This window comes from Somniosus microcephalus, chromosome 3 (genome assembly GCF_052327205.1).
Source record: "Somniosus microcephalus isolate GS21.2 chromosome 3, FLI_Smic_1.0, whole genome shotgun sequence".
Lineage (NCBI taxonomy): Eukaryota > Metazoa > Chordata > Chondrichthyes > Squaliformes > Somniosidae > Somniosus > Somniosus microcephalus.
The window spans coordinates 335466968-335494704 of record NC_140989.1 but is presented as its reverse complement, the minus strand read 5'-3'; the positions used below and the strand labels follow the sequence as shown (position 1 = coordinate 335494704).

Genomic DNA, 27737 nt, shown 5'->3' with positions numbered 1-27737 from the left:
ATGCGGGGGAGGGGGTATGCGTCCAGCTGGGTATATCTGTTTATGGTCTGGCTGTAGTCGATGACCAGGCGGTTTTTATCGCCGGTCTTTACGACTACGACCTGGGCACGCCAGGGGCTGCTGCTCCCCTCGATAATGCCCTCTTTCAGGAGGCGCCGCACCTCAGAGCTAATGAAGGCTCTGTCCCCGGCGCTATACCGCCTGCTTTTGGTAGCGACGGGTTTGCAGTCAGGGGTAAGGTTAGCAAACAGAGAGGGTGGCGGGACCTTGAGGGTGGAGAGGCTGCAGGTGTTACGCGGTGGGCGGTTTAACGTTTGCTGGTTGTTGACTGTGAGTGGGGGGAGGGGTCCACCGTATGCTAGGGTTACGCTTTGGAGGTGGGATTGGAAGTCCAGCCCTAGTAGGACGGCAGCGCAGAGATGGGGGAGGACGAGGAGTTTAAAGTTTTTATACTCCGTGCCCTTAACCGACAGGGTCACGACACAGTAGCCGCTGATGTCCGTGGCGTGGGACCTCGATGCCATCGAGATTCGGCTGCGCGTTGGTAGGACAGAGAGGGAGTAGTGGCTCACCGTGTCTGGGTGGATGAAGCTCTCCGTGCTTCCGCTGTCGAACAGGCAGGTCGTGGCGTGGCCGTTCACTTTGATGTCCATCATTGACTTGGACAGATGGTGCGGGCGGGCTTGGTCCAGGGTGACGGAAGCTAGTGTGTAGCCGAGCGAGTCGTTGTCATCTGCGGGCGAGGCGGTCGGGCGTGGTGAGTAAAATGGCGTCTCCCACGAGGTAGGGCCCCATGAGGCACTATTGGGGTCGGTTGCCTTAATCAAAGATGGCCGCCCCCATGACTCATGTGTGGGGATGCTGGCCTCAGTTGCCCTAAACAAAGATGGCCGCCCCCATGACTCATGTGTGGGGATGCTGGCCTCAGTTGCCCTAAACGAAGATGGCCGCCCCCATAGTTCGCATGCGGCACTGCTGGCCTCTGAGGATCCGCTCCTGCAGGCCTTGGAGAAGTGGCCTTTCTTCAGGCAGGTTTTACATATGGAGTTCTTGGCTGGGCAGCGTGACCTCGGGTGCTTCTCCTGGCCACAAAAAAAACAGCCGGCGGCCCGATCGCGGATGCCCGATGTCGGGGCCGGTGCCGGGGGTGGCGGGGCCGGTCGGGTCCGGGACGCCGACGCAGAGGTAGGTCCCGGGGGCGGCGCTGGGAAGGGTGCTGTGGTAGGGGTCGGGCCCGAGTCCCAGGGTCGCGAGCAGTACCTGGTGAATGCTTCCTGATCTTGGTGGGCCACTTCCAGGGAGATAGCGAGGGCTTCAGCTTTTTCCATGCTGAGGTCTTTAGCTTCCAGCAGTCTTTGCCGTGAGTACTCGGACCGTAGGCCTTTCAGGAATGCGTCGCGGATATTATCTTCAGTATTTTCGGCTGCCGACACCGATTTAAACTCACAGTTCCTGGCGAGTGCATATAGCGCCTGTGAGAATTCGGCTACTGATTCTCCTGGCTGTTGCGGCCGTGATCTTAGGAGGTGCCTAGCGTACATGTAGTTTACCGGGGTCCGGTACTTCTGTTTCAGCAGGTTGATGGCGGTCTCGTAGGTAGTCATGTCCTCGATGAGAGTGTATACTCTCGGGCTCAGTTGTGCCTGCAGGACACTTAGTTTGGATGCCTGAGGGACGCTGGATTCTCTCAGGTATGATTCGAAGCAGACCAGCCAGTGTTTAAAGTCTGCGGCTGAGTTTGCTGCTCGTGGGTTCAGGTCCAGGTACGGCGGTCTGAGGGCTCGCAGCCAAGCTGGCTGGTGTGGCTGTGCTCCTGGGAGCTGCGCTGGTGGCTCCTCCGCCGGTTGTGACTCGTTGTTGGACATCATTAAATTTAGTCAATAAAATTGATATACCTATCAATTCCTCCAATAAAAGGCGAAGAGTTACGAAGGTGACTAAAGGTTTTTATTGACTAAATAACAGAGCCCACTCTCGTGGGTGATCCGATCCAAGCAGGAGGAATACCAGCCAGTCGCTCACCTTTATACCTGGCCTGGTGGGTGGAGCCAAGGCGGAGTCGGCAGTGGTCATCCCAGGTATAGCAGTGTGGCAAGAGGCGACCTCGTACCGTGATACAATAGTGGTCAGTGATACAGTTATAACGAACAGTGGTGAACAGTGCTAACTACTAACAGTGATACAATAGTGAACGTGGTTTACCACAAGTACCCACAGCCACAAATAGAGATGACAAAGACTTAATTACTGCTTGTTAAATGTCTAGGCTTGTCTTGCATTAGGAAACACTTTCTGCCTGAGTTTATTTACTGCCTGTTCCTCAACTGTCAATCTGCTGAAACACATTTTTAAAGAAATCATATCTGCTGGTGCTACTGAAAATGAACGAAAACTACAACAGTATATTATCTTGCTAATTAATACATTTACCAAACGCCAGCATTTGGGCAACAGTTTTGTCACATAAGGTAGTGCCCTTGTAGTATTCAATGAGATATCTGACAATAGCATGAGTTACAAATGTAGGAGCTGCCGTACTAAGGGTGGATTTGCTGAGAGTTACTTTGAGAGTTTGTTTTCAAATGGCCAAATCTGATTCGATTTTAGCTTTTTGTAGTTAATTTATTGAGGAGTATTCCTTTAAGGGCCTAATCCCATGTAATACAAGTAACACACTCAAACTATTTTTAATCTATTTGAGTGGCCTTGTCTCATTCAATATGTACTGGATAAATGGTAACGAATCACACACAAAAAAAATGTGGTCTTGTATAGCTTATATGTGTATCCATGTTAATACCTGTAAATACATGGACTCCTGTGTTGTATGATATATACATTAGCAACTATCCTTTGAAATACACACAATAATAGTGCGTTTTAATTGTGTACACTGTAGCTTTTTTTTACATTGCTTCAGTCATAAGTTTAAGTTCCATCTCTAATTGATAGACAGCAGCTATTATGTCTGCGGTTTTATCAAACTCTAAGCTATGTTGATTGCTGATAACGACCTCCTTCCAGGTCCCCTGTGCTTTTGATATTCTTGATCATTTGATATGTTTTTCCATAGGTGAAATGTGATCAGTATTGGCCATGCCGCGGCACAGAAACATATGGAATGATTCAGGTCACCTTATTGGACACGGTGGAATTAGCGACATATTCTGTTCGGACATTTGCACTATATAAGGTACAACATCTCTCTGTGTTCTGTGTGTGTGTCTGTTTATACAAAGTAAGTAGATAAGCAAGAGGAATTTCCTCTACTGTGCTCCCAAATAGCACCTGAATAATGGGCACAATGCAGATTTAAAGGAGGCCTTTTGGCCTATTCGCGCCTGAATAGAGGTGACCCCGAACTTCTGCTATGGTTTTTCTGGTGTCTGAAAAGGACACAGCAATTTAAAATACATGCAAGTTGATGCCAAATGGCTTTGCACCTAGAGTGGTGAGAAATACAAGGAAGGGATCAGAGATGGCCTACACTTCCGCTCAGTACTGAAGCAGTGCTGCACTTTCAAGGTGCCGTCTTTTGGATGAGGCATTAAACCTCATCTGCACTATGTAAAAGACCCACGGCACTATTCAAAGAAGGGCAGGGGAGTTCTCCCAATGTCCTGGCCAACATTTATCCCTCAAACAACATCTAAAACAGATGATGTGGTCATTGATTTCATTGCTGTTTGTAGGAACTTGCTGTGCGCAGATTGGTTGCTGCATTTCCTACATTACAACAGTGACTACATTTCAAAAGTATTTAATTGTAAAGCATTTTGGAATGTCCTGAGGTCATGAAAGGCGCTATATAAATGTAAGTCTTTCTTTGTCTGTGATTGAGACGATGGGAGTAGAGAAGCCATGTGAGATGGCAATGTCAAGGGGAAGTCTGTGAGTATGGTTAAGAGTGTTTATATGGTGTTTATATTGAATTTAATATGGATAGGAGAGTTTCTATGGAGTTTATATTAAAGTGAAATTGAAAATCAACTAAGGAAAAGACAGCAATGGGTATCCTAGATTTCTCAGTCACTGAAGGATCAGCAGTAAGATGCTCCTCACCAGTTATCAGTTCTCTTGACCCCTGCCACCCAAAATTTGCCCCTCTTATATTTGTCTTCGGGTACTGCACCTGTAGAAGGATAAGTTAAATGGTGTTGGTTATCCTGAATATAGGATAAACTCCATTTTCTGTAGCCTTATACCATATGTGCATACTTTTAGACAGTTTCATTCACAAGTCAGCTGAGAAGTGCTCTTTTCTCAACAGAATGGCTCAAGTGAGAAGCGGGAAGTGCGTCAGTTCCAGTTCATGGCTTGGCCAGACCACGGCGTTCCAGAATACCCTACTCCAATATTGGCCTTCCTGAGGAGAGTTAAAGCATGCAATCCCCCAGATGCTGGTCCCATGGTGGTTCACTGCAGGTACACAGAGTTGAAATAGTTCTAGAACTGAAATAATACACAGGCAATTCTTAAAAATGAGGTGAATAATTTTGACATTAATGCATGATCTTGTGTTTAACTATAAAGGATGTGCCAGCTATTTGTGTTTCACACTGACTTTCAGCTTTTTGGAAGTCTAGCCAGCATTTTCTGACAAAAATCAGCCCTAGTCCCGCTCCTGCTATTGCACTGGTCTTTCCTTTCAGCGCTACTCCAAGCTCTAATGTTTGGCATTGAGGGACATCCAAAACTTTTGAGGTAAACAGGTGCTCTCATCTACAGTACAATCCCAGTCATTAGGTCTTGGAGCGGCACTGAGAGAAGACAGAGGCCCAGTCCAGTGCATTAGCAGTAGGACCGACCAGTTGGCAGAAAGTGGATGTCAGCCAAGATGGGAGATGGCAATGGAGTGAAGGGAGATGAATGGCAATAGAAGAAAGAGAAAACTGGATGGTAATAGAGAGCAACAGTTGTTAATAAAAAAGGAGGGGAAGAAAGGGGCCAGAAGCAGCGAGTAGTGCTGTTGGGGGGGGCGGGGGGGGGGCTGCGTTGGAGTACGGCGAGCGGGTATCTCTGTGAAAGGATAGGTAGTTTAATGGGATGCTATGTCTCTGTGAACGGGGCCCAGGTGGCATAGAGTGAAGTGACCGTCTGATTTTATCTGTTGAAAATCCAAATATTACTTTCCCTTTCCTTTTTTTAAGATTAAAAACCTATCGAAATGCAAAACGACATAAATCACCATTACTAATGCACCACCAATTTTGTGCTTCCAACATTTGGTTTTCTCATCACCCTTCCATGTATTTCTGTTTCTTTTCTCCAACAAAAGAAAGAGAATATTGTGCATATAGTCACAGCTTAAGTTACAAAACCTATGTATCTACTTGTTCAGGCTGTTCTTAAGTTGTCAGCTAAGGGCTTATCGGCTTTTATTAGTTTTCCAGGTTGACATGTAGGTTTATGGGAAAAAGCTTTGAAGAGATTATTTGCCCATGTACAGTTTATTAAATTTTTGATCTATGGTGATATTGTACACATTAATGTCAACTAAGGGTGTAACTCAGCTGTATAATACAGCTTGCTTTTATTTTTAAATTTACTACATTAAGATGTTCTGTTGGTGCAGTGAGGTAAAAGAATCACGGCTTCTTTCCCACACAGCAGGTTTCAGAGCTCAATTGGAGGGGGAGTACCGAGTGGAAATAAAATTAGGTGTTTACTTAGAGAGGGAGAGAAAAAAAACAAAGAACAAGTTATCCAGGACCATGCTTTTTCACCTCTTAATCCCAGTTCCAAAGGAGAGCACTGGGACCAGGCTGCCTGCCTATTTAACCAAGAAATAGTCCATAACATAAGGTAGGCTAGAAATGGTGCCTAAACAAAACTCAAGAATAGCAAGCTGGGGGAAACTATATGGTATCCTTCCAAAAGGACAGTTTCTTAAAAATATTTGTCCTGTAGTAATTTACTTCACTGCAAAATTTGAGATTCTTTTTAATAGTAGAGATGAGAATTATTAATATGCCAGTGAGTGGTTTGCATAGTTTCAAAAAACAGAAAATGCTGGAAATAGACAGCACAAAGCTACCAGCCCATGACGATCTGAAAAAAGAACAGCTAGTTTAACATTCCCGCTCAGTAAGCATTTCGGGCAGAGTCCCTTTATTAACGGAAAGGACATGCATTTATATATTTTTCATTGATTCTGGGAAAATGCGCATTGCTGGCAAAACTGGCATTTATTGCCCATCCCTAGTGTCCCTTGAGAAGGTGGTAGTGAGCCTCCTTCTTGAACTGCTGTAGTCCTTGTGAAGGTACTCCTACAGTGCTGTTAGTTAGGGAGTTCCAGGACTTTGCCTCAGCGACAGCGAAGGAACAGCAATCTATGTCCAAGTCAGGATGGTGTTCCCATGCACCTGCTGCCATTATCCTTCTAGGTGGTGGAGTTTGGGAGGTGCTGCCAAAGAAGCCTTGGCAACTTGCTGCAGTGTGTACTATAAATAGTGCACACTGCAGTCACAGTATGCAGGTGGTGCAGGGATTGGATGTTTAAGCTGGTGCATGGGGTGCCAATCAAGCAGACTGCTTTGTCCTGAATGTTGTTGAGCTTCTTGAGTGTTGTTGCAGCTGCACCCATCCAGGCAAGTATTCCATCACATGCCTGACATGTGCTTTGTATGTGGTGGAAAGACTTTGGGGAGTCAGGAGGTGAGCCAATCACCACAGAATGCCCAGCGTCTGTCCTGATCCAGGAGCCACGGCATTTATGTGGCTGGTCCAGTTGAGTTTCTGGTCAACGGTGACCCCCAAGGATGTTAATGGTGGGGGACTCGGCTAAGATAATGCCATTGACTATCAAGTGGTGGTGATTAGGCTCTCTGTTGTTGGAGATGGTCATTGCCTGGCACTTAGGACGGAAATGTTATTTGCCACTTATCAGGCCAAGGCTGGATGTTGTCCACATCGTGCTGCATGCGAGCTTGGACTGCTTCATTATCTGAGGAATTGCAAATGGAACTGAAGTTATTTTACAACTTCCAAAAAATATATATTCCACTGAGAAGAAAAGGGTGTAAAAGAAAAGACAGCCATCCGTGGCTAAGTAAAGAAATAAAGGATAGTATTCGACTAAAAACAAGGGCATATAAGGTAGCCAAATCTAGTGGGAGGATAGAGGATTGGGAAAACTTTAAAAGATAGCAAAAAATAACAAAAAGATTGATTAAGAAAGGGAAGATAGATTATGAAAGTAAATTAGCAAAAAATATAAAAACAGATAGTAAGAGTTTTTATAGTTATATAAAAAGAAAAAGGGTGGCTAAAGTAAATGTTGGTCCCTTAGAGGATGAGACCGGGAAATTAATGGTGGGAAATATGGAGATGGCAAAAACACAATGAATATTTTATATCAGTCTTTACAGTAGAAGACACTAAGAATATCCCAACACTGGACAAACAGGGGGTTAAAGGGGGGGAGGAGCTAAACACGATCACAATCACTAAGGAAGTGGTACTCGGTAAAATAATGGGACTCAAGGCGGATAAATCACCTGGTCCTAGAGTCATAGAGTCATAGAGTCATAGAGTAATACAGCACGGATAGAGGCCCTTTGGCCCATCGTGTCCATGCCGGCCATCAAGCCCTGTCTAATCTAATCCCATATTCCAGCATTTGGCCCGTAGCCTTGTATGCTATGGCATTTCAAATGCTCATCCAAATGCTTCTTAAATGTTGTGAGGGTTTCTGCCTCCACAACCCTTTCAGGCAGTGAGTTCCAGACTCCAACCACCCTCTGGGTGAAAAAGTTCTTTCTCAAATCCCCTCTAAACCTCCCGCCCTTTACCTTGAATCTATGCCCCCTAGTTATTGACCCCTCTACTAAGGGGAAAAGCTCCTCAGCATCCATCCTATCTATGCCCCTCACAATTCTGTACACCTCAATCATGTCCCCCCTCAGCCTCCTCTGCTCCAAGGAAAACAAACCCAATCTGCCCAGTCTCTCTTCATAGCTGAAGCGCTCCAGCCCTGGTAACATCCTGGTGAACCTCCTCTGCACCCTCTCTAACGCGATCACATCTTTCCTGTAGTGTGGCGACCAGAACTGCACACAGTATTCCAGCTGTGGCCTAACCAGTGTTTTATACAGCTCCATCATAACCTCCTTGCTCTTATATTCTATGCCTCGGCTAATGAAGGCAAGTATCCCATATGCCTTTTTTACCACCTTATCCACCTGTTCCGCCGCCTTCAGGGATCTGTGTACCTGCACACCCAGATCCCTCTGACCCTCCGTCTTGCCTAGGGTCTTTCCCTTCATTGTGTATTCCCTTGCCTTGTTAGACCCCCCAAAGTGCATCACCTCGCACTTTTCCGGGTTAAATTCCATTTGCCACTGTTCCGCCCATCTGACCAACCCATCTATATCGTTCTGCAGACTGAGGCTACCCTCCTCGCTATTTACCACCCTACCAATTTTAGTATCATCCGCGAATTTACTGATCATACCCTTTACATTCATATCCAAGTCATTAATGTAGACCACAAACAGCAAGGGACCCAGCACCGATCCCTGTGGTACCCCACTGGCCACAGGTTTCCAGTCACAAAAACAACCTTCGACCATCACCCTCTGCCTTCTGCCACTAAGCCAGTTTTGTATCCAATGTGCCAAGGCACCCTGGATTCCATGGGCTCTTACCTTCTTGACCAGTCTCCTGTGCGGGACTTTATCGAAGGCCTTACTGAAATCCATGTATACCACATCCACTGCGTTACCCTCATCCACACACCTAGTCACCCCCTCAAAAAATTCAATCAAATTAGTCAGACATGATCTTCCCTTGACAAAGCCATGTTGACTATCCCTGATTAATCCTTGCCTCTCCAAGTGGAGACAAATTTTGTCCCTCAGGATTTTTTCCAGTAATTTTCCTACCACTGATGTTAGGCTCACTGGCCTGTAGTTCCCCGGTTTTTCCCTACTACCCTTCTTGAATAATGGTACTACATTAGCGGTTCTCCAGTCCTCTGGCACATCCCCTGTGGCCAGAGAGGTCCTGAATATATGTGTTAGAGCCCCCGCAATCTCCTCCTTTGCCTCACACAGCAGCCTGGGGTACATTTCATCCGGGCCTGGGGATTTATCCATTTTTAGGCCAGCTAAAACCGCCAATACCTCCTCCCTCTCGATGTTAATATGTTCGAGCATATCACAGTCCCCCCGCCCTATTTCTATGTCTACATCGTCCTTCTCCATAGTGAAAACAGATGCAAAAAATTCATTTAGAACCCCTCCTACATCTTCCGGCTCCACACACAGATTGCCACTTTTGTCCCTAATGGGCCCTATTTTTTCCCTAGTTATCCTTTTACCCTTAATATACTTATAAAACATCTTCGGATTTTCCTTTATTTTGCTCGCCAGTGTTATTTCATGGCCCCTCCTTGATCTCCTAATTTCTTTTTTAAGTATCCCCCTGCACTTTTTGTACTCCTCTAGGGCTTCCTCCGTCTTTAGCCTTTTGTATCTACCAAAAGCCCTCCTTTTTTTCCTAATCCATTCCCGTATATCCCCTGACATCCACGGTTCCCTGTGGTTTTTGGAACCACTCTTGACCTTTATGGGAACATGTTGCCCTTGTATGATCTCAATCTCCCTTCTGAAAGCCTCCCATTGCTCCGATGCGGATTTTCCTACAAGTAGCTGATCCCAGTCCATTTTGGCCAGATCCTGCCTTATCCTATTAAAATCGGCCTTCCCCCAATTTAGAACCTTTATTTCCGGCCCATCCCTGTCCTTTTCCATGACCACCTTAAATCTTACCATATTATGGTCACTATCACCAAAGTGCTCACCTACTAGCACTTTTTCCACTTGGCCGGCCACATTCCCTAGAATTAGGTCCAGTACCGCCCCCTCTCTTGTAGGACTTTCTACATGCTGGCTCAAAAAGCTCTCCTGGATGCACTTTAAGAATTCTACACCCTCTGAGCCTTTCACACTTTGACTATCCCAGTTAATATTGGGGAAGTTGAAATCCCCCATTATTATTACCCTATTATTTGCACATTTCTCTGAGATTTGCCTACATATCTGTTCCTCTATCTCCCCCTGACTGTTTGGAGGCCTATAGTACACTCCCAGCAAAGTGCTTGCCCCCTTTTTGTTTTTAAGCTCCACCCATATGGCCTCATTAGAGGACCCTGCTAATATATCATCCCTCCTTAGTGCAGTAATTGACTCCTTAATTAATATTGCGACACCCCCTCCTCTTATACCTCCCCCTCTGTCTCCTGATGGCTTACATCCTAGGGTCTTGAGGGAAGTGGCGGTAGGGATTGTGGATGCATTGGTAATAATTTTCCAAAACTCCCTGGACTCGGCAAAGGTCCCGGCAGACTGGAAAACTGCTAATGTAACACCCTTATTTAAAAAGGGCAGTAGACAGAAGGCTGGAAACTATAGACCGGTTAGCCTAACCTCTGTGGTAGGTAAAATTTTGGAGTCCATTATTAAGGAGACAGTAACAGGACATTTGGATAATCATAATTTAATAGGACAAAGTCAGCATGGTTTTATGAAGGGGAAGTCATGTTTGACAAATTTGCTGGAGTTCTTTGAGGAAGTAACATATAGGGTGGATAAAGGGGAACCAGTGGACGTAGTGTATTTAGACTTCCAAAAGGCATTTGACAAGGTGCCACACAAAAGATTATTGCTTAAGATAAAAAATCACGGGATTGGGGGTAATATTCTGGCATGGATAGAGGATTGGCTATCTAACAGAAGGCAGAGAGTTGGGATAAATGGTTCATTCTCAGACTGGCAATCAGTAAATGGTGGTGTTCCGCAGGGGTCAGTGCTGGGTCCCCAACTCTTTACAATCTATATTAATGATTTGGAGGAGGGGACCGAGTGTAACATATCAAAGTTTGCAGATGATACTAAGATGGGAGGGAAAGTAGTGAGTGAGGAGGACATAAAAAACCTGCAAGGGGACATAGACAGGCTAAGTAAGTGGGCAGAGATTTGGCAGATGGAATACAATACTGGAAAGTGTGAGGTTATGCACTTTGGCAGGAAAATCATAGAGCAAGTTATTATCTTAATGGCAAGAAACTGGAAAGTACTGAAGTACAAAGGGATCTGGGGGTCCTGGTGCACGAAACTCAAAAGGTTAGTATGCAGGTGCAGCAAGTGATTAAGAAGGCCAATGGAATGTTGGCTTTCATTGCTAGGGGGATAGAATATAAAAATAGGGAGGTATTGCTTCAGTTGTACAAGGTATTGGTGAGACCGCACCTGGAATACTGCGTACAGTTTTGGTGTCCATACTTAAAAAAGGACATACTTGCTCTCGAGTCAGTACAAAGAAGGTTCACTCGGTTAATCCCGGGGATGAGGGGATGGACATATGAGGAGAGGTTGAGTAGATTGGGACTCTACTCATTGGAGTTCAGAAGAATGAGAGGCGATCTTATTGAAACATATAAGATTGTGAAGGGGTTGGATCGGGTGGATGCGGGGAGGATGTTCCCGATGATGGGTGAAACTAGAACTAGGGGGCATAGTCTTAGAATAAGGGGCTGCTCTTTCAAAACTGAGATGAGGAGGAACTACTTCACTCAGAGGGTGGTAGGTCCATGGAATATGCTGCCCCAAAAAGCTGTAGAAGCTACATCATTACATAAATTTAAAACAGAAATAGACAGTTTCCTAGAAGTAAAGGGAATTAAGGGTTACGGGGAGCGGGCAGGAATTTGGACATGAGTCTAGGTTCGGATCGGTCATGGCCCTGTGGGTAGCGGAGCGGGCCCAGGGGCCGTGTAGCCTGATCCTGCTCCTATTTCGTGTGTCTAATTCTGTTAGATTCAGGAGATGGTTCTGTGATAGTGGATTGGCGGTTAGGATCAGATCAGCCATGATCTTATTGAATGGCGGAGCAGGCTCAAGGGGCCGATTGGCCTACTCCTGCTCCTATTTCTTATGTTCTTAACAGCCCCACTTCTGACTTCATTGATAAACAGAGCTGAAGCTAGTTGGGCCTAGGATGCTGCCACAACCATCTTCCTTTTATCCCCATTGACTTCAGTTTTACTAAGGCTCCTCAGTGCGATACTCGGTTGAATGCTGCCTTGATGTCAAGGGCAGTCACTCTCACCTCATCTCTGGAATTCAGCTCTTTTGTCCATGTTTGGACCAAGGCTGTGATGAGGTCTGGTGCCAAGTGGTCCTGACGGAACCCAAACTGAGAATTAGTGAGCATGTTATTGATGAGTATGTGCCACTTGATAGCACTGTGGACAACTCCTTCCATAACTTTTCTGATTGAGAGTAGGCTGATAGGGCGGTAATTGGCCGGATTGAATTTGTGGACAGGACACACCTGGGCAATTTTCCACATTGTCGGGTAAATGCTAGTGTTGTAGCTCTACTGGAACAGCTTGGCTAGTTATGGAGCACGGGTCTTTAGCACTAGAGCCTGGATGTTGTTGGGACTCGTAGCTTTTGCTGTGTCCAGTGCACTTAGCTGTTTCTTGATATCAAGTGGAGTGAATTATAGTTCTTGTATAGTACTTTTCACATGTCAGGATATCACAAGGCACTTCACACCCAATTAAGTACTTTTGAAATGTAGTCACGGTCAGCCGTGGCTCAGTGGTAACACTCTCACCTCTGAGTCAGAAGGTTGTGGGCTCAAGTCCCACTCGAGGCACTTGAGCATTAGCTTAGGCTGACACTGTTGGATTGATCAGCCATGATCTTATTGAAGGGCGGAGCAGGCTCGAGGGGCCGTGTGGCCTATTCCTGCTCTTATTTCTTATGAGACGTTAACTCAAGACCCCGTTTGCCCTTCAGGTAGACGTAAAAGAACTCCATAGCAATATTTCGAAGAGCAGTGGAGTTATCCCTGGTATCCTGGCCAATAGTTATCCCACAACCAACACCTAAAACAGATCATCTGGTCATTTATCTTAATGCTATTTGTGGCACCTTGCTGTGTGCAAATTAGCTTCCTTGTTTCCTACATTACAACATTGAATACACTTCAGAAGTATTTCATTGGCTGTAAAGCACTTTGGGACTTCATGTGATCGTGAAAGGTGCTATATAAATGCAAGTGGTTTTTTTCTTTTATGTGGGCAAACACTAAAGCCAGTTTGTGTACAGCAAGGTCCTACAAAAAGTACTGAGATAAATTACTAGTTAATCTGTTTTAGTGGTGGTGGAGATAAAAGTTGGCCAGCACATCAGTAAACCTCCAACCCAAACATGCAGACTGGGCTCAATTTAACATCTCAGTCAAAAGGCAGCATATCTGATGTTGCAGCACTCCCTCACTACTGGACTGAAGTGTCAGCCTAGATTGTGTGCTCAAGTCTCTGAAGTGGGTCTTGAACACATGGGCCCTGAATTCGCAGTCGGCGGCGTAGCTAAGGAGCTCGCCGCCGACATCCAAACGTAATCCGCACTTACCTCATGCGAACCCCCCCTGCGAAAAGTTGCTTTCAAACGCTGCAGAGTTGTGCACAGCATAGTACCCCACAGATCCCAGGAGCGCACCGTTGTGCGTATGCGAACCTGGGATCACGTGGGGCAGTGCTCCTTTCACTTCCTGACTCTTAGCTAATCAGGAAACGAGCTTGCTGATTTGCCCACAACTCATTTTAAATAATTTAGCAGTAGAAATGCTATTTTATTAATTAATTACAATCAATGCAATAGTATTTAACACACAAACCAAGATTTCAGCATTAATAGAATTCGATCAAACCTGAAAAGTCTTGAGATACTTTTTACTGAAGTTATCCTTAAAACCATAAAACTCGATTTGGATGCTTTTTATACAAAGCAGCAGCTGAATTAATACTGGCCCTTTAATTCTGGGCCATGACAACATAAACCTATAATTACAGTCTTATAGTCCTATCGAATTTGTTTCTCCTCTATTAGACTAACTAACTTTTGATTAATTTAAATAGTTTAAAATCAAGAGTTTAAATGTCTGATAACATGAGGAAATCATGAAAGTGAATTAAATCCTATCTGAACAGAAGTTGGGAAAGAATTAAATCCTATCTAAACAGAAGTTGGGAAATAATTAAACCAAGACAACAAAAGGCTTTTGGGCAGCAAAGACGGTGACACAAAAAGGCCCTGTTTTCAAACACAAACAAATGAAAGTTTCTTTCAAAGTTTGTATCCGCTCAGACACGAACCAGTGCCTCATTGTTATGGGCTGTAACATAAACCTAGCTCAATATTAATGCAATTTTCTCATTTCCCCCCCCCCCCCCCCCCCACCTTACGCTGTGCAACAGGCCTCCTGCGCCTGTTTGCACCAGACGTAAACATTTTCAGGGTAATTAATGCGCAGTAGGTGGGCAATTAGCCCAACTTTTCGTCAGCACGTTGATTTGAATGAGATGGTGAAAGGTACAGTGAAGCCAATGTGCAGTCGGAACTTGACAGATCGCAAGCTCATGCGGAAACCCTGAACATGCGATCAGTTTCAAAGGTGGTATTGCGTACGTCGTCATACCGCCCGTGAATTCGGGGCCTCCCTTCTTAGAGGGGTGAGCGCTACCACTGAGCCAAGGTTGACATCTAAAGCACTGTTGCAGTTTTTTTTGATTATGGAGGTTGAACTTCTTTAAAAGAATGAGAACAACCATACTTGCCATAGATGATTTAATATTTCATGGTGACTGTTTTCCTTCGGCACAGTGCTGGCGTGGGTCGAACTGGCTGCTTTGTCGTGATCGATGCCATGCTAGAACGAATTAAACATGAGAAGACAGTTGATATCTATGGCCATGTCACCTGCATGAGAGCACAGCGAAATTACATGGTGCAGACAGAAGATCAGTATATCTTCATTCACGAGGCCCTCCTCGAGGCAGCAACATGTGGAAACACAGAAGTTCCAGCAAGAAGTCTCTTTGCCCACATACAGAAACTCAGCCAGGTTCCACCAGCAGAGGCGGTTACAGCCATGGAGCTGGAATTCAAGGTCAGTGCTGCAGCCAGCATCGAAGTTTCATACATTGACATTATATTTAGTGTGATCCCTTCAACTTGCAATTGAAATGAATCTTCAGCTTGTCTTGACAGAAACCATTGAAGTACATTGAAAGTATTAAGTGTTTGATATTTCCTAATTTGCATCCCTTTTGATGCTTCTCCTTTCTCACTTCACTTCTAGCGCTTGAGCTAGAAACGGCCTAGTGATGATTCATTCATTCTGTGATTATTTCCTCCCACCCCCCACCAAACCTCCTTTCTTTGCATGTCCCTGTATCAACATGACTGAGAGCAAGAAAGTAACAGAGTGGATTATTGAACCTGGATCCTGCACACTACCACCCTTGTGTCAGTCTGAACATGTTATGCTGCTTTGTATTCTTAAAAAAAAGTCACTGTAGCATCACAGAAATATCAGTACAGAAGGTGGTATTTAATGCCTCTGTTTATGCTAGATTGGAACTATCTACCCTTATTCCATGTTTCTCCTTTTTCCCATTTATAACATTTTTATTCTTCATATATTTAATTCTCTTTGAGTTATAGCAATTGACTCAGCTTACAATCGTGGTAATGTATTCCATATTCGGATAACCCACTACATAATAAATGTCTAACCTCCACCTTTGTGCTTCTAGTGCAAATCCTAAATTTATGCCCCCTTGTTAGTAATTCACGAACCAATTGAGATAATTTCACACTACTTCACATCTCACACCCATTCAAAATTTTTAACACTTGTAAAAGATTCCCTCCTTAATTTTTTTCTGCTCCACTAAATACAGCCCTAGTTTTTCTAACTCTGGCATCGTCCTAGTCTAGTGAATCTAAAGGCCCCTTTGAATTGGTGTCAAGCAGTTATTTGCGCTGCTGGTTCCCAAAGTACATGTTTTACGCAGACTGCTGCAAGTTGAATTTAAAATTGTCAGGGCTGCGGAATGGCAGCCTGGAAGACCCTTTTCAAACGTAGGGAGAGTGCTCTATATATGAAGGTTCAACTACTTTCAATAATCGGCAGCTAATCTAACACAAATAAAATATATACCATCTTATAACATGAAAAATGCTCAAAAAACTTGCGCAATTAATTATAGTTTGACTGTCAAATATTTTTGAAGGGCAAAACATTTAGGCAATGTTGAAAAATGCCATCCTTGCTGAGCACAGTAGGTTTCAAATGTATTTTCTTCCAAACATTTCATCATATTTACACCCTTATTAAAAAATAATTTTTTTTTTTTATTTTTTTTTAAGTTACACTATATAAGTAACTGTCGACAGAGCATGAAACAGCACAGCTGAGGGAAGAAAGAGGCCAAACGGGGTTGTGTACCTGTGTCTTTACTTAGGAGGAGTCAGCAAACTTAAAAAAAAAATCATACAAGTTGCTAATAAGGATTAATAATGCTGTAATGAAAGCTTAGAGCAATGTGGAGAATCAGAGCAATGTTTCCTTGATCGTGTTGAGCAGAGCTGAAGAAATTTTATTTTTCTGTTATTCAAGACCAGTAGTTTGTTTAAAAGGTTGCGATGTACTGCATTCTATAACTGCTCCGTCAATATATAACCAAGACCAAGAAGCAGAAAAGCCATTAAGATACTAATCAGTGAAAAACAATGTTCAGTGCATCAAGAATCTTTGAGAGCCTAGAGAAAAATTCCTCAAAGCTTTGCAGAAACAGTAACTAAAATATTTTATAATTATTTTGTGATTTACATAAGAACATAAGAAATAGGAGCAGGAGTCGGCCATTTGGCCCCTCGAGCCTGCTCCGCCATTTGATAAGATCATGGCTGATCTGGTCTTGGCCTCAACTCCGCTTTCCTGCCCGCTCCCCGTAACCCTCGACTCCCTTATCGTTCAAAAATCTGTCTATCTCCACCTTAAATATATTGAATGACCCAGCCTCCACAGCTCTCGGGTAGAGAATTCCAAAGATTCACGACCCTCTGAGAGAAGAAATTCCTCCTCATCTCTGTTTTAAATGGGCGACCCCTTATCCTGAAACTATGCCCCCTAGTTCTAGATTCCCCCACGAGGGGAAACATCCTCTCTGCATCTACCCTGTCAAGCCCCCTCAGAATCTTATATGTTTCAATAAGATCCTCTCTCATTCTTCTAAACTCCAATGAGTATAGGCCCAACCTGCTCAACCTTTCTTCATAAGACAACCTCTTCATCTTGGGAATTAACCTAGTGAACCTTCTCTGAACTGCCTCCAATGCAAGTATATAACTCCTTAAATAAAGAGACCAAAACTGTACGCAGTACTCCAGGTGTGGCCTCACCAATGCCCTGTACAGTTGTAGTAAGACTTCCCTACTTTTATACTCCATCCTGCTTGCAATAAAGGCCAACATTCCATTTGCCTTCCTAATTACTTGCTGTACCTGCATGCTAACTTTGTGTTTCATGTACAAGAGCTCCCAGATCCCTCTGTACCACAGCATTTTGTAGTCTCCCTCCATTTAAATAATAATTTGCTTTTTTATTTTTCCTACCAAAGTGGATAACCTCACATTTTCCCACATTATACTCCATCTGCCAAATGTTTGCCCACTCACTTAACCTATCTATATCCCTTTGCAGATTTATGCTGTTTATATATGAAGCATTCCCACTAATAAACTTGCAGAATGGCTGTGCAATTAGCAGATGAATATAAAGTGGTACATTTTGTTAGGAAGAATAAAGTGGCCACATACTCCATGGAAAATAAGTGTCTAAATGGGGTAGAGGAAGAGAAGGATCTGAGGGTACAGATACATAAATCACTAAAAGTAGTGATGAAGGTTAATAAGGCCATAAAAAATGGGGTTCATTTCTAGAGGGATAGAATTGAAAAGCAGAGAAGTTATTTTAATCTTGTATAGAACCTTGGTGAGACCACATTTGGAGTATTGTGAACATTCTGGTATCAATATTGTAAGAAGGATATAGAGGTACTGGAGAAGGTGCAAAAATGATTTACTAGTATAATACTTGAACAGACTGGGGCTCTTTTCTCTAGAAAAGAGAAGACTGAGGGGTGACCTGATAGAGGTCTTTAAGATTATGAGTGGGTTTGATAGGATAGACATAGAGAAGATGTTTCCACTTGCGGGTGAGACCAGAACTAGGGGCCATAAATATAAGATAGTCACTAATAAATCCAATAGGAAATTCAGGACAAACTTCTTCACCTAAAGAATGGGTAGAACATGGAACTTGCTACCACAAGGACTGGGTGAGGTGAATAGCATAGATACATTTAAGGGGAAGCCAGATAAACACATGAAGGAGAAAGGAATAGAAGGATCTGTTGATTGGAGATGATTAGATGAAGAAGGGTGGGAAGAGGCCCACGTGGAGCATAAACATGGCATGGACCTGTTGTGCCAAATAGCCTGTTTCTGAGCAAGCCCATCTAACATTTGTTGCGCTGACCTAGTTTATTGTTTATTTGCAGCGCCTGGCAAACTCCAAAGCACATACCTCACGATTCATCAGTGCCAATCTCCCATGTAACAAGTTTAAGAACCGACTTGTGAACATCATGCCATATGAGTCGACCCGAGTCTGCCTGCAGCCAATCCGAGGGGTTGAGGGCTCTGATTACATCAATGCCAGCTTCATCGATGGATACAGGTACTATATTTTTCCCCTTGTAAAGCTGCAGTTAAAGCAATGACCACACTTATTCCATACGAAGTGTTCAATATTTTCTATTACCTTCAAAATATCTTCCCTCTTATAAGAAGGAAAGAAATTGCATTAATATAGTGCATTTTACCATCTCAGGATGTTCCAAAGTGCTTTGCAGCCAATGAAGCACTTTTGAAGTGTAGCCACTGTTGTACTGTAGGGAATCACTGCAGCCAATTTTGGGCAGGTCCCACTAATAGCAATAAAATAAATGATCAAATAATCTGTTGTAGTGATTTTGGTTGAGGGATAAATGTTGGCCCGGACACCGGGAGAAATCCTTTACTCTTCTTCGAATAATGCCATGAGATCTTTTACGTCCACCTGAGAGAGCAGATCTGGGCCGCGATTTTGCCAGCCGTGGCGAGTCCGGTACAGCCGGAGTAGACAGCGGCCTCAAACTCCACATCCGTCTTCAGCCCACCTCCTCCTTGTTAAGCCCTCCCTGTGAGGTTCCCGGCCAATTAAAAGGAAGCAGGTCCGATGACGTCGTCTGATGACATGTCATCAGCCGGTTTCCTTAAAGGGGCCATGTCCACATTCATTTTGACAGTTGTGCTGTCAGTGTTCTACAGCATTGAGGTGCTGCAAACACTGACAAACACAGCACAAAGGTGCATGGCTGCACCCAGGCTTTCCCATGACTCCCACCAATGCAGCCTGGTTGCAGATTGCACAGGAGGACACAAGCAGGGATGTTGTCAGGAGGACCTGGCTGCAGTGGCGCAAACCTTTCAATGATCTCAGTCGATCACAAAAACATTACTGCAAAACCACACTCAACCTCATCCTCCTGTGCCACTCATCACATCCCCATCACTCTGCCTTCCCTACCCTATCCTTGCACATCCTTACTCACACCAACTTACCTTGCACCTCCACTCATCCCTCGCTATCTATATTAACACATCCCCATCTCACTAGCCATCCCTCACACTCACCCTCATCCGAGTCCAATCATACCAACTTTCGTGATCTACTGTTTAAAGTCTCTTCTGAAAGATGGCATCTCCGACAGTGCAGCACCTCTTCAGTATTGCATTGGTGTCAATCTAGCTTCTGTGCTCAAGTTTCTAGGCACACAGTCTTGCATTATTTTCTGCAAGATAACAGTTGAGGATGCTGGTGATATTTGTTTTAACTTTTAGGAACAAGACGTGCCTATACAAGAATTTATTACTTGGTAGCAAACCCCACAGGCTTAAATATTTTGAATAGATGAGTAAACAGCCTCTGTTTAGGAGCAAGGAAAATGTACACGGTGCAAAAACTATACTAATACTGTCCAACTGTATTCTGCTTATCTGCAAATGGAACAATAGAAACAGAAGATAGGAGCAGGAGTAGGCCATTCGGCCCCTCGAGCCTGCTCTGCCATTCAATGCGATCATGGCTGATCATCCAAATTCAGTACCCTGTCCCTGCTTTCTCCCCATATCCCTTGATCCCTTTAGCCTTAAGAAATATATTCAACTCCTTCTTGAATATATTTAATGAATTGGCCTCTACTGCCTTCTGTGGTAGAGAATTCCACAGGTTCACCACTCTCTGGGTGAAGAAATTCCTCCTCATCTCTGTCCTAAATGGCTTACCCCTTATCCTTAGACTGTGACCCCTGGTTCTGGACTCCCCGACCATCGGGAACATCCTTCCTGCATCTAGTCTGTCTAGTCCTGTTAGAATTTTATAAGTTTCAATGAGATCCCCTCTCATTCTTCTAAACTCCAGTGAGTACAAGCCCAATCGACCCAATCTCTCCTCATACGTCATTCCTGCCATCCCAGGTATCAGCCTGGTGAATCTTCGCCGCACTACTTCCATGGCAAGAACATCCTTCCTCAGATAAGATGACCAAAACTGCACACAATACTCAAGATGTGGTCTCACCAAGGCCCTGTACAACTGCAGCAAGACATCCTTGTTCCTGTACTCAAACCCTCTCACTACGAAGGCCAACATACCATTTGCCTTCTTAACCGCCTGCTGCACCTGCATGCTTACCTTCAGCGACTGGTGCACAAGGACACCCAGGTCTCGTTGCACTTCCCCTTCTCCCAATCTATTGCCATTCAGATAATAATCTGCCTTGTTTTTGCCACCAAAGTGGATAACCTCGCATTTATCCACATTATATTGCATCTGCCATGCTTCTGCCTAATCACCCAACCTGTCCAAATCATACTGTGCCGAGCCACAGAGGTATGGTTCAGGAGCATTGCAGCAAGTTACTTTAACCTCTTGTCTGCAATGTATCCGTGTTGATGTATATTGATAGCTAGAGAAGAAACCAGAGTCAAGCAAGACAATTTGTTACAATACAGATATATCGTACAATAGGTGTTGCACAGGTCATGCTTATTATATTAGTTGTACCTTCATAACACAGTACCAGTTCTGTAGCTATCAATACACTGCTAAATTGGAGATGTTTACACATTTGCAGAGCCACAGGAGTGTACAGTACAGTAAATAAAAGGAAGCGTTCATCCAAGTGCTATTTATTGTCAAGAGAGTTTGACAAAGAAAACATGACAACTGAGAATTCCATGCTGGATACGTGCACTGCTTGGCATGTGTTTTTATTTTTACCTATATTCACTATTCTGACACTCTGAAGCAATATGGTTCTTTGCCTAAACCAGCTAAATAAATCCTATGTTACACCTTTTTGAATTCTTTCTTAAAGTTGTGCAATTTTAGCTATCACAGAAACTTGCCTAAAGCCATGTTATGATAATTTGAAGTTCCTATCTTGTGAAACAGATTAACTATACACCATTCACAGGAAGGAGAATTACTGCTGAGGTGGCTGTTAGTCAGATAGGAGTGTCTTTTGTAGAGCACTGACTCCATCTGGTGGAGTAGTGCATGATTTTGAACCAAGTAAACTTGTTCTATCTTTTGTAACGTTTTGTAATGTCTTCAGGACAAGATATTAAATATATTTATTTTAAGATTTAGTCTTGTTTTCAGCTTTAGTTTTTGGGAGAAGGATAAGGATTAAAATGTATTTTGATCTGATTTTAAGCTTGATGCATTCAAGGTTTCCCTTTTGAGTACAAATTTGTATCCTATTATTAGAAACTGCTAATGTCTGTAGTCAATGCTTTGTAAGACTCTACATAGTTTACTTGTGAGGTGCCTATTATTAAATTGATCCACTGCGCTTTTGAAGTTTGCAGTCTATGATCAGAAATAAAGTTGACGTTGTGAGTGAATGCAGCAGCTCTTGTTTGGGTGAAAGCAGGGTGTGCCGTTCTCTGGGTAAGATTATAAATTTTACAACTTACGATGGACTGATTTGTTCAAAAATGATTGTACAGTAATTGTTTATTAAAAATGCAGCGTGGTTGATAGTGTTGGGTGTACAAACGTGCTGTACCACTGAGCAGTAGATATAGGTTCACAGTTTCTTACCTAGAAGGATTTTAAGAACATAAAAAGTAGGAGCAGGAGCAGGCCACACGGCCCCTCAAGCCTGCTCGGCCATTCAATAAGATCATGGTTGATCTTCTACCTCAACTCCACTTTCCTGTACTATCCCCATATCCCTTGATTCCTTTAATATCCAAAAATCTATTGCTCTCTGTCTTAAATATACTCAACGACTGAGCCGCCACAGCCCTCGGGGGTAGAGAATTCCAAAGATTCACCAGCCTCCGAGTGAAGAAATTTCTACGCATCGCAATCCTAAATGGCCAACCCCTTATTCTGAGACTGTGACCCCTGGTTCTAGACTCCCCAGCCAGGGGAAACATCCTCCCTGCATCTACCCTGTCAAGCCCTGTAAGAAGTTTGTATATTTCAATTAGGTCACCTTCTTCTAAACTCTGGAGAATATAGGCCTAGTCTACTCAATCTCTCCTCATAAGACAATCCCCCCATCCCAGGAATCATTCTGGTGAACCTTCGTTGCACTCCCTCTATGGCAAGCATATCCTTCCTTAGGTAAGGAGACCAAAACTGTACACAATACTCCAGGGGGGTGATTTTGCCAATGGGGGCGCGTTGGAGGCGGGACTGCAGCTTGTCGGGTTTTAGTCCCACCCCCAACGACTTGTGGCCAACCCACGCTATTTTCCCTTGATTGACCTTGTTAAGTCCGCCCAGCAGGCTTAGCAGGCCGATTAAGGAAAAGCCGGTGACAGAGAACGTCAGCGTATGGCGTTTCATCTGTCTTGACAGATGAATTGTCATCGTTTGACAGCTTTGAGAAGCTGTCAAACACTGCCATTCTCTGTTGTTTAGTGAGTTCTTGTACTCGAGGCTCACCAAACCTATTTCCAGAGCAGAAATCAGATGGCTTTGCATCGGAGAATGCAGCAGCCATTCTGTCATCTCTGCCCTGGAGATGTCGGAGCCTCTGGATCCCCAACGATTGAAGCCTGCAGGAAGAAACAAAGGTAAGTAAACTTTTTCTAACACTTTTCACTCACCTCACATACTTACCTCTCCACACTTGCACCCATCGCTCACCTCCACAGCGCACTTTTGGACCCCTCTCACCCCCGCAGACTCACTGCTTGCCTCGCTGACCCTGGCGGGGTTTCCCGACGTCTGGAAGCCCGCACCTCTGCTGGAAAACTAGGGATAATCCTCTTACCTGCCTGTTAATTTCCTGTTAACAGGCAGTTAAGTGGCTGTAATCCCCTTCCCGCCTCCAGGAGACGGGACCCGGTGCGGGTCGGTTACCCGCCTCCTGGGAAGATGGCACGGAGGCGGGATGGGTACCCGCTCCCAGATTCTGCCATTTTCCTGGCAGTCCCGCCTCCCCAGGGCTGGCAAAATCACCCCCCAGGTGTGGTCTCACCAGGGCCCTATATAATTTTGATCTTAGTTGGGTCATTTCAAGAGATGCATTGCAAGAAGACTCTGTTGTTTTTCAACAGGGAGAAAGAGAAAATAGAGGATGAATTACTTTCTACTAGTGCATCAGATCTGTTCTAAATGAAGACGAAGTTAATAATACATAGTTTCTTTCTGTATAACATAACCGCCGTTGCCTTGGTTTTTGATTGTGATCTCTAAGACTGTTGCCAGGCAAAGCCACTTGCTGTGTGAGCCTTGCTGTGCTATTTAATTAAATGGCAACTCTGATTTCCAATTTAGTATTCAACACCAGAGGTGCTCTTCAAGATTGTTTACTGGCTGCACTATTTCCAACCTCTCTTACTTGCGGTATGCTGAGGCCTATCTTTATACTCTACTCGCAAATACAATTTGGTGTGTCCAGTATATTAGATGACCAGGTGCTTTTAGGTCATTCTATATAAATCAATTTTGCCTTCTATCATCTACTCTTCTTAGGCAGTCCCTCTGAACTGAGGATGACTTGCTTCCACACTAAAAATGAGTTCTCAGGTGACTGATGAGTCCAATGTGGGACCTACAGTCTCTTGTCATAGGTGGGGCAGACGGTAGTTGAAGGGGCGGGTGGGTGGGGTGCTTGGGTTGAAATGCGCTCCTTCCACTGTTTGCGCTTGGCTTCCGCTTGCTGCCGGCGAAGAGACTCGAGGTGTTCGCCGCCTTCCCGAATGCTTCTCCTCCACTTTGTGCAGTCTTTGGCCAGGGATTCCCAGGTGTCTGTGGGGATGTTACACTTTTTCAAGGAGGCTTTGAGGGTGTCCTTGAAGTGTTTCCTCTGCCCATGGGGCTCTCTTGCTGTGTCGGAGCTCCAAGTAGAGCGCTTGTTTTGGGAGTCTCGTATCGGGCATGCAGACAATGTGACCCGTCCATCGGAACTGATCGAGCGTGGTCAAAGCTTCGATGCTGGGGATGTTGGCCTGAGCAAGAACACTGACGTTGGTGCGCCTATCCTGCCAATGGATTTGCAGGATCTTGCGGAGGCAGCGTTGGTGGCACCTCTCCAGTGCTTTGAGGTGCCTGCTGTACATGGTCCATGTCTCTGAGGCATACAGCAGGGCGGGTATCACTGCTGCTCTGTAGACCATGAGCTTGGTGCTGGGTTTGAGGTCCTGGTCTTCTAACACTCTCTTCCTCAGGCGACCGAAGGCTGCACTGGCACACTGAAGGCGGTGTTGGACTTAGTCATCGACGTCTGCCCTTGTTGACAGTAGGCTCCCGAGGTATGGAAAGTGGACCACGTTGTCCAAGGCCTCGTCGTGGATTTTGATAATCGGGGGGCAGTACTGTGTGGCGGGGGCAGGTTGATAGAGGACCTTTGTCTTACGGATGTTTAGTGTATACTAATAACAATCCTAACCACTAATAGGGGACAATTCATTGAAAATTGATATCACCAAGTCAGTAAACAGCAGCCAACATGTATTCAGAAGCAGAGTTGTGTGGCGAGTGCTGAGTACAGTGCCTCATGGTCAGTTTTGATGTCCCTGCTGTTTCTCATTTATTTCAATGACTTGAATTTAGAAACTCAATGCGTTGGTCAGATTTGCATTTGGAAAATCAATTGTTTCAGAGGAGGCAACTCGAGAACTACAAAATCACTTGGTTAAAATATGCAAGTGGGCGGAACAATGACAGATGAAATTTAATATGAACAAGTGTAAAGTACTGCACATAATGATTTTGAAATAGCTAAGACATCTACAGGTCAAAGAAGTGGCATTCAGCATGTCCAACCAATGCAGAACAGTGATCAATAGAGCAAATAGAATACTGGACTGTATAGCCAAAGCAATAGTCAAAGGAAGTCATGCTCAAACGCTTATAGTGCTTTGACCAGACCACATCTTGAGACATGTGTCCAGTTCTGGAGGCAGAGGTATGAAGAAAGAATTGAGAAATCTGAGCTTTTCAATCTGGAATGGGGTGATGAGAATTGAGCTGATAAAGGTATATAAGATAGTAAACAGTATGGAACAGTTAGATGTGTAAAATTACTTCAAAATAAACAGAGAACAAGGGGGGACATAGGTTTAAACTAGTTGGAGGCAAATTTAGGACTGATGTCAAGTAAATATCTTTCACACAAAGAATGATCAATGCATGGAATGGAATTCCAGATGAAGTAGCAAAGGCAAACCTCTAGAATAATTTTGAGAAACAATTCAATGTCCTTTTGGATGGATAAGCTTAGATAAGCCAAATTGCCTTCCTCATTCATATTTATTTTGTAAGAACATAAGAAATAGGAGCAGGAGTCGGCCATTCAGCCCATCGAGCCTGCTCTGCCATTCAATAAGAACATGGCTGATCTTCTACCTCATCTCTACTTTCCTGCACTATCCCCACATCCCTTGATTCCCTTAATATCCAAAAATCTATCGATCTCTGTCTTGAATATAAGAACATTACAATGTTTCACATTGCTTATATTTTTTTGTTTTTACTTACTGTAAAATCTGTAGCATTCATTGCACATAATACTTTTATGCCACCTTGTTACACACTGGTGTATGAGTCATGTATCAGGTTTTATGGGTCAATTAAAAAAATTAATCCAAAGAAAAGATAAACCTTTACACTGGATTCTGTGGCAAATTCCACATTTGTGGTAAAATTCTGAGCAGAATTACAAATTTTAGATTAAATTTAATGGGAATATATTTTGAAAATCATGGAAGATGTGTACAAAATGCTATATGGATAGTGAAGAACAGGATGCCAGTGTTTCTGAGCACCCCTGCATCGGGGCACCCAGTCAGTAGTCACACTTGAAAATGAGGTGGGAGACCCCTTTTTCCTGACCTTTGTGCCCTGGGAATGGGCACTCCCCAGGAGTGAGGATCAGGAAACTCAGCTCTCAATACCAAAAAACCGGCACCAGAGATGAGAAACTAATCTGAATCAATGCTTATATACCAGGAATAATAGAGCCACCCTCAGCTCGGCCAGCACCAGTTTTTTTTCCCTTCCTTTGGAGCAGCTTGGTCTTGCTCTTCCATTTTGCTGTTCAGTTTAGGATGTCGTGTTTTCTGCAGTCTTCTGGTGTTGTTTCATCTTCAGAAGCTTTGTTTCATTTTTGTCGCATATTGCAACTTTCATTTTTGCCTAGAAATTAATGTTAAACAATTTGCCAAGATGACACTGTCACTGCAGACTGCGGTTATTGCGTATTTATATTACGTGTCTGTTAGTTCTACTCTTTGCCACTTGTGTGAAATGGAAAAAGTAGTCATTCATAGTTAAAGCACCTCACTTGACGATTACGTGGATATTTTAAATTATTACAGGTCAGTTTTGATTGACTGTTTTATTTTTTCTGCTAGTAGGTTAATTTTATATGATAGGTTTGTGCTAAACCTTTCCACGAAACAATATCAACTTTTTTTTAAAGTTATTTTATAAATAAATTCAGAACTTCAGTAAAATTGCTGATTTTTAAAATTACTGTACGTAAATCTTTGCGATTGTGAAGAGTTTTACATGGAATTTTCCTTTAATTGCTTCATTCATCTTAGTCCAGTCATTGCAATGTAAAATAATTTATCACGTCACCCCCTCCTTGCTCCTATGGGCAAAGTCAGAACAGCATGCTGGGAGAAGGAGCAAATTCCTCACTTTATTGGTTGCTATTGATAAATGGCAACAACTGGGATGAAGGATGTGTGTCATGTGTTTTTAAACCTACCTATGTTTCCTCAACAAACAGGCAGCAGAAGGCATATATTGCCACACAGGGACCCCTGGCAGAGACCACCGAAGATTTCTGGCGTATGTTGTGGGAGCACAATTCCACAATTGTAGTAATGCTCACAAAACTGCGGGAAATGGGTCGAGTAAGTAACGCTCATCAATCGTACTCCCAACTGTACAATAAAACTATCTACAAGGAAAGTCGTTTGCTGTCCATATGCTAGTTAATAGCTCCATTCACAATCCTGTGATTACAAGTACTGTATAAGGCCTGGGATTGACAACCTGACTCATTTGACCAACATTGATGTTTTTGGGGGCGTGGAGGCTAGTGGAGGAAGAAAGGAGGGGACAGTTCAAAACTTTAGAGGAATAATGACAATCTGACACCAAATGTATCTGGCCAAACTGTAAGACTTATTTCTACAAATTATTACTTTTGTTTGTAGCTAGCCTCCAATATCTGTCAATCGCAGATCAGTCACCCTCTGCAGAATATCAGTTACAGTTATCTCAGAAGC

The 27737-nt window shown here is 43.9% G+C and overlaps 1 protein-coding gene across 11 annotated transcripts in view; it reads left to right on the top strand.

Moving 5' to 3' along the window:
• The window catches only part of LOC147122263 (receptor-type tyrosine-protein phosphatase F-like), a 654652-nt gene that overhangs the window by 617755 nt on the left and 9160 nt on the right, over positions 1-27737 (top strand). For all 11 annotated transcript variants that reach the window (XM_085983216.1, XM_085983218.1, XM_085983215.1 and 8 more), the window contains 5 exons: positions 3074-3193; positions 4271-4425; positions 14679-14964; positions 18425-18603; positions 27233-27359. In XM_085983216.1, coding sequence (XP_085839342.1) covers positions 3074-3193; positions 4271-4425; positions 14679-14964; positions 18425-18603; positions 27233-27359 — 867 coding nt within the window. The remainder of the gene's footprint in view (positions 1-3073; positions 3194-4270; positions 4426-14678; positions 14965-18424; positions 18604-27232; positions 27360-27737) is intronic.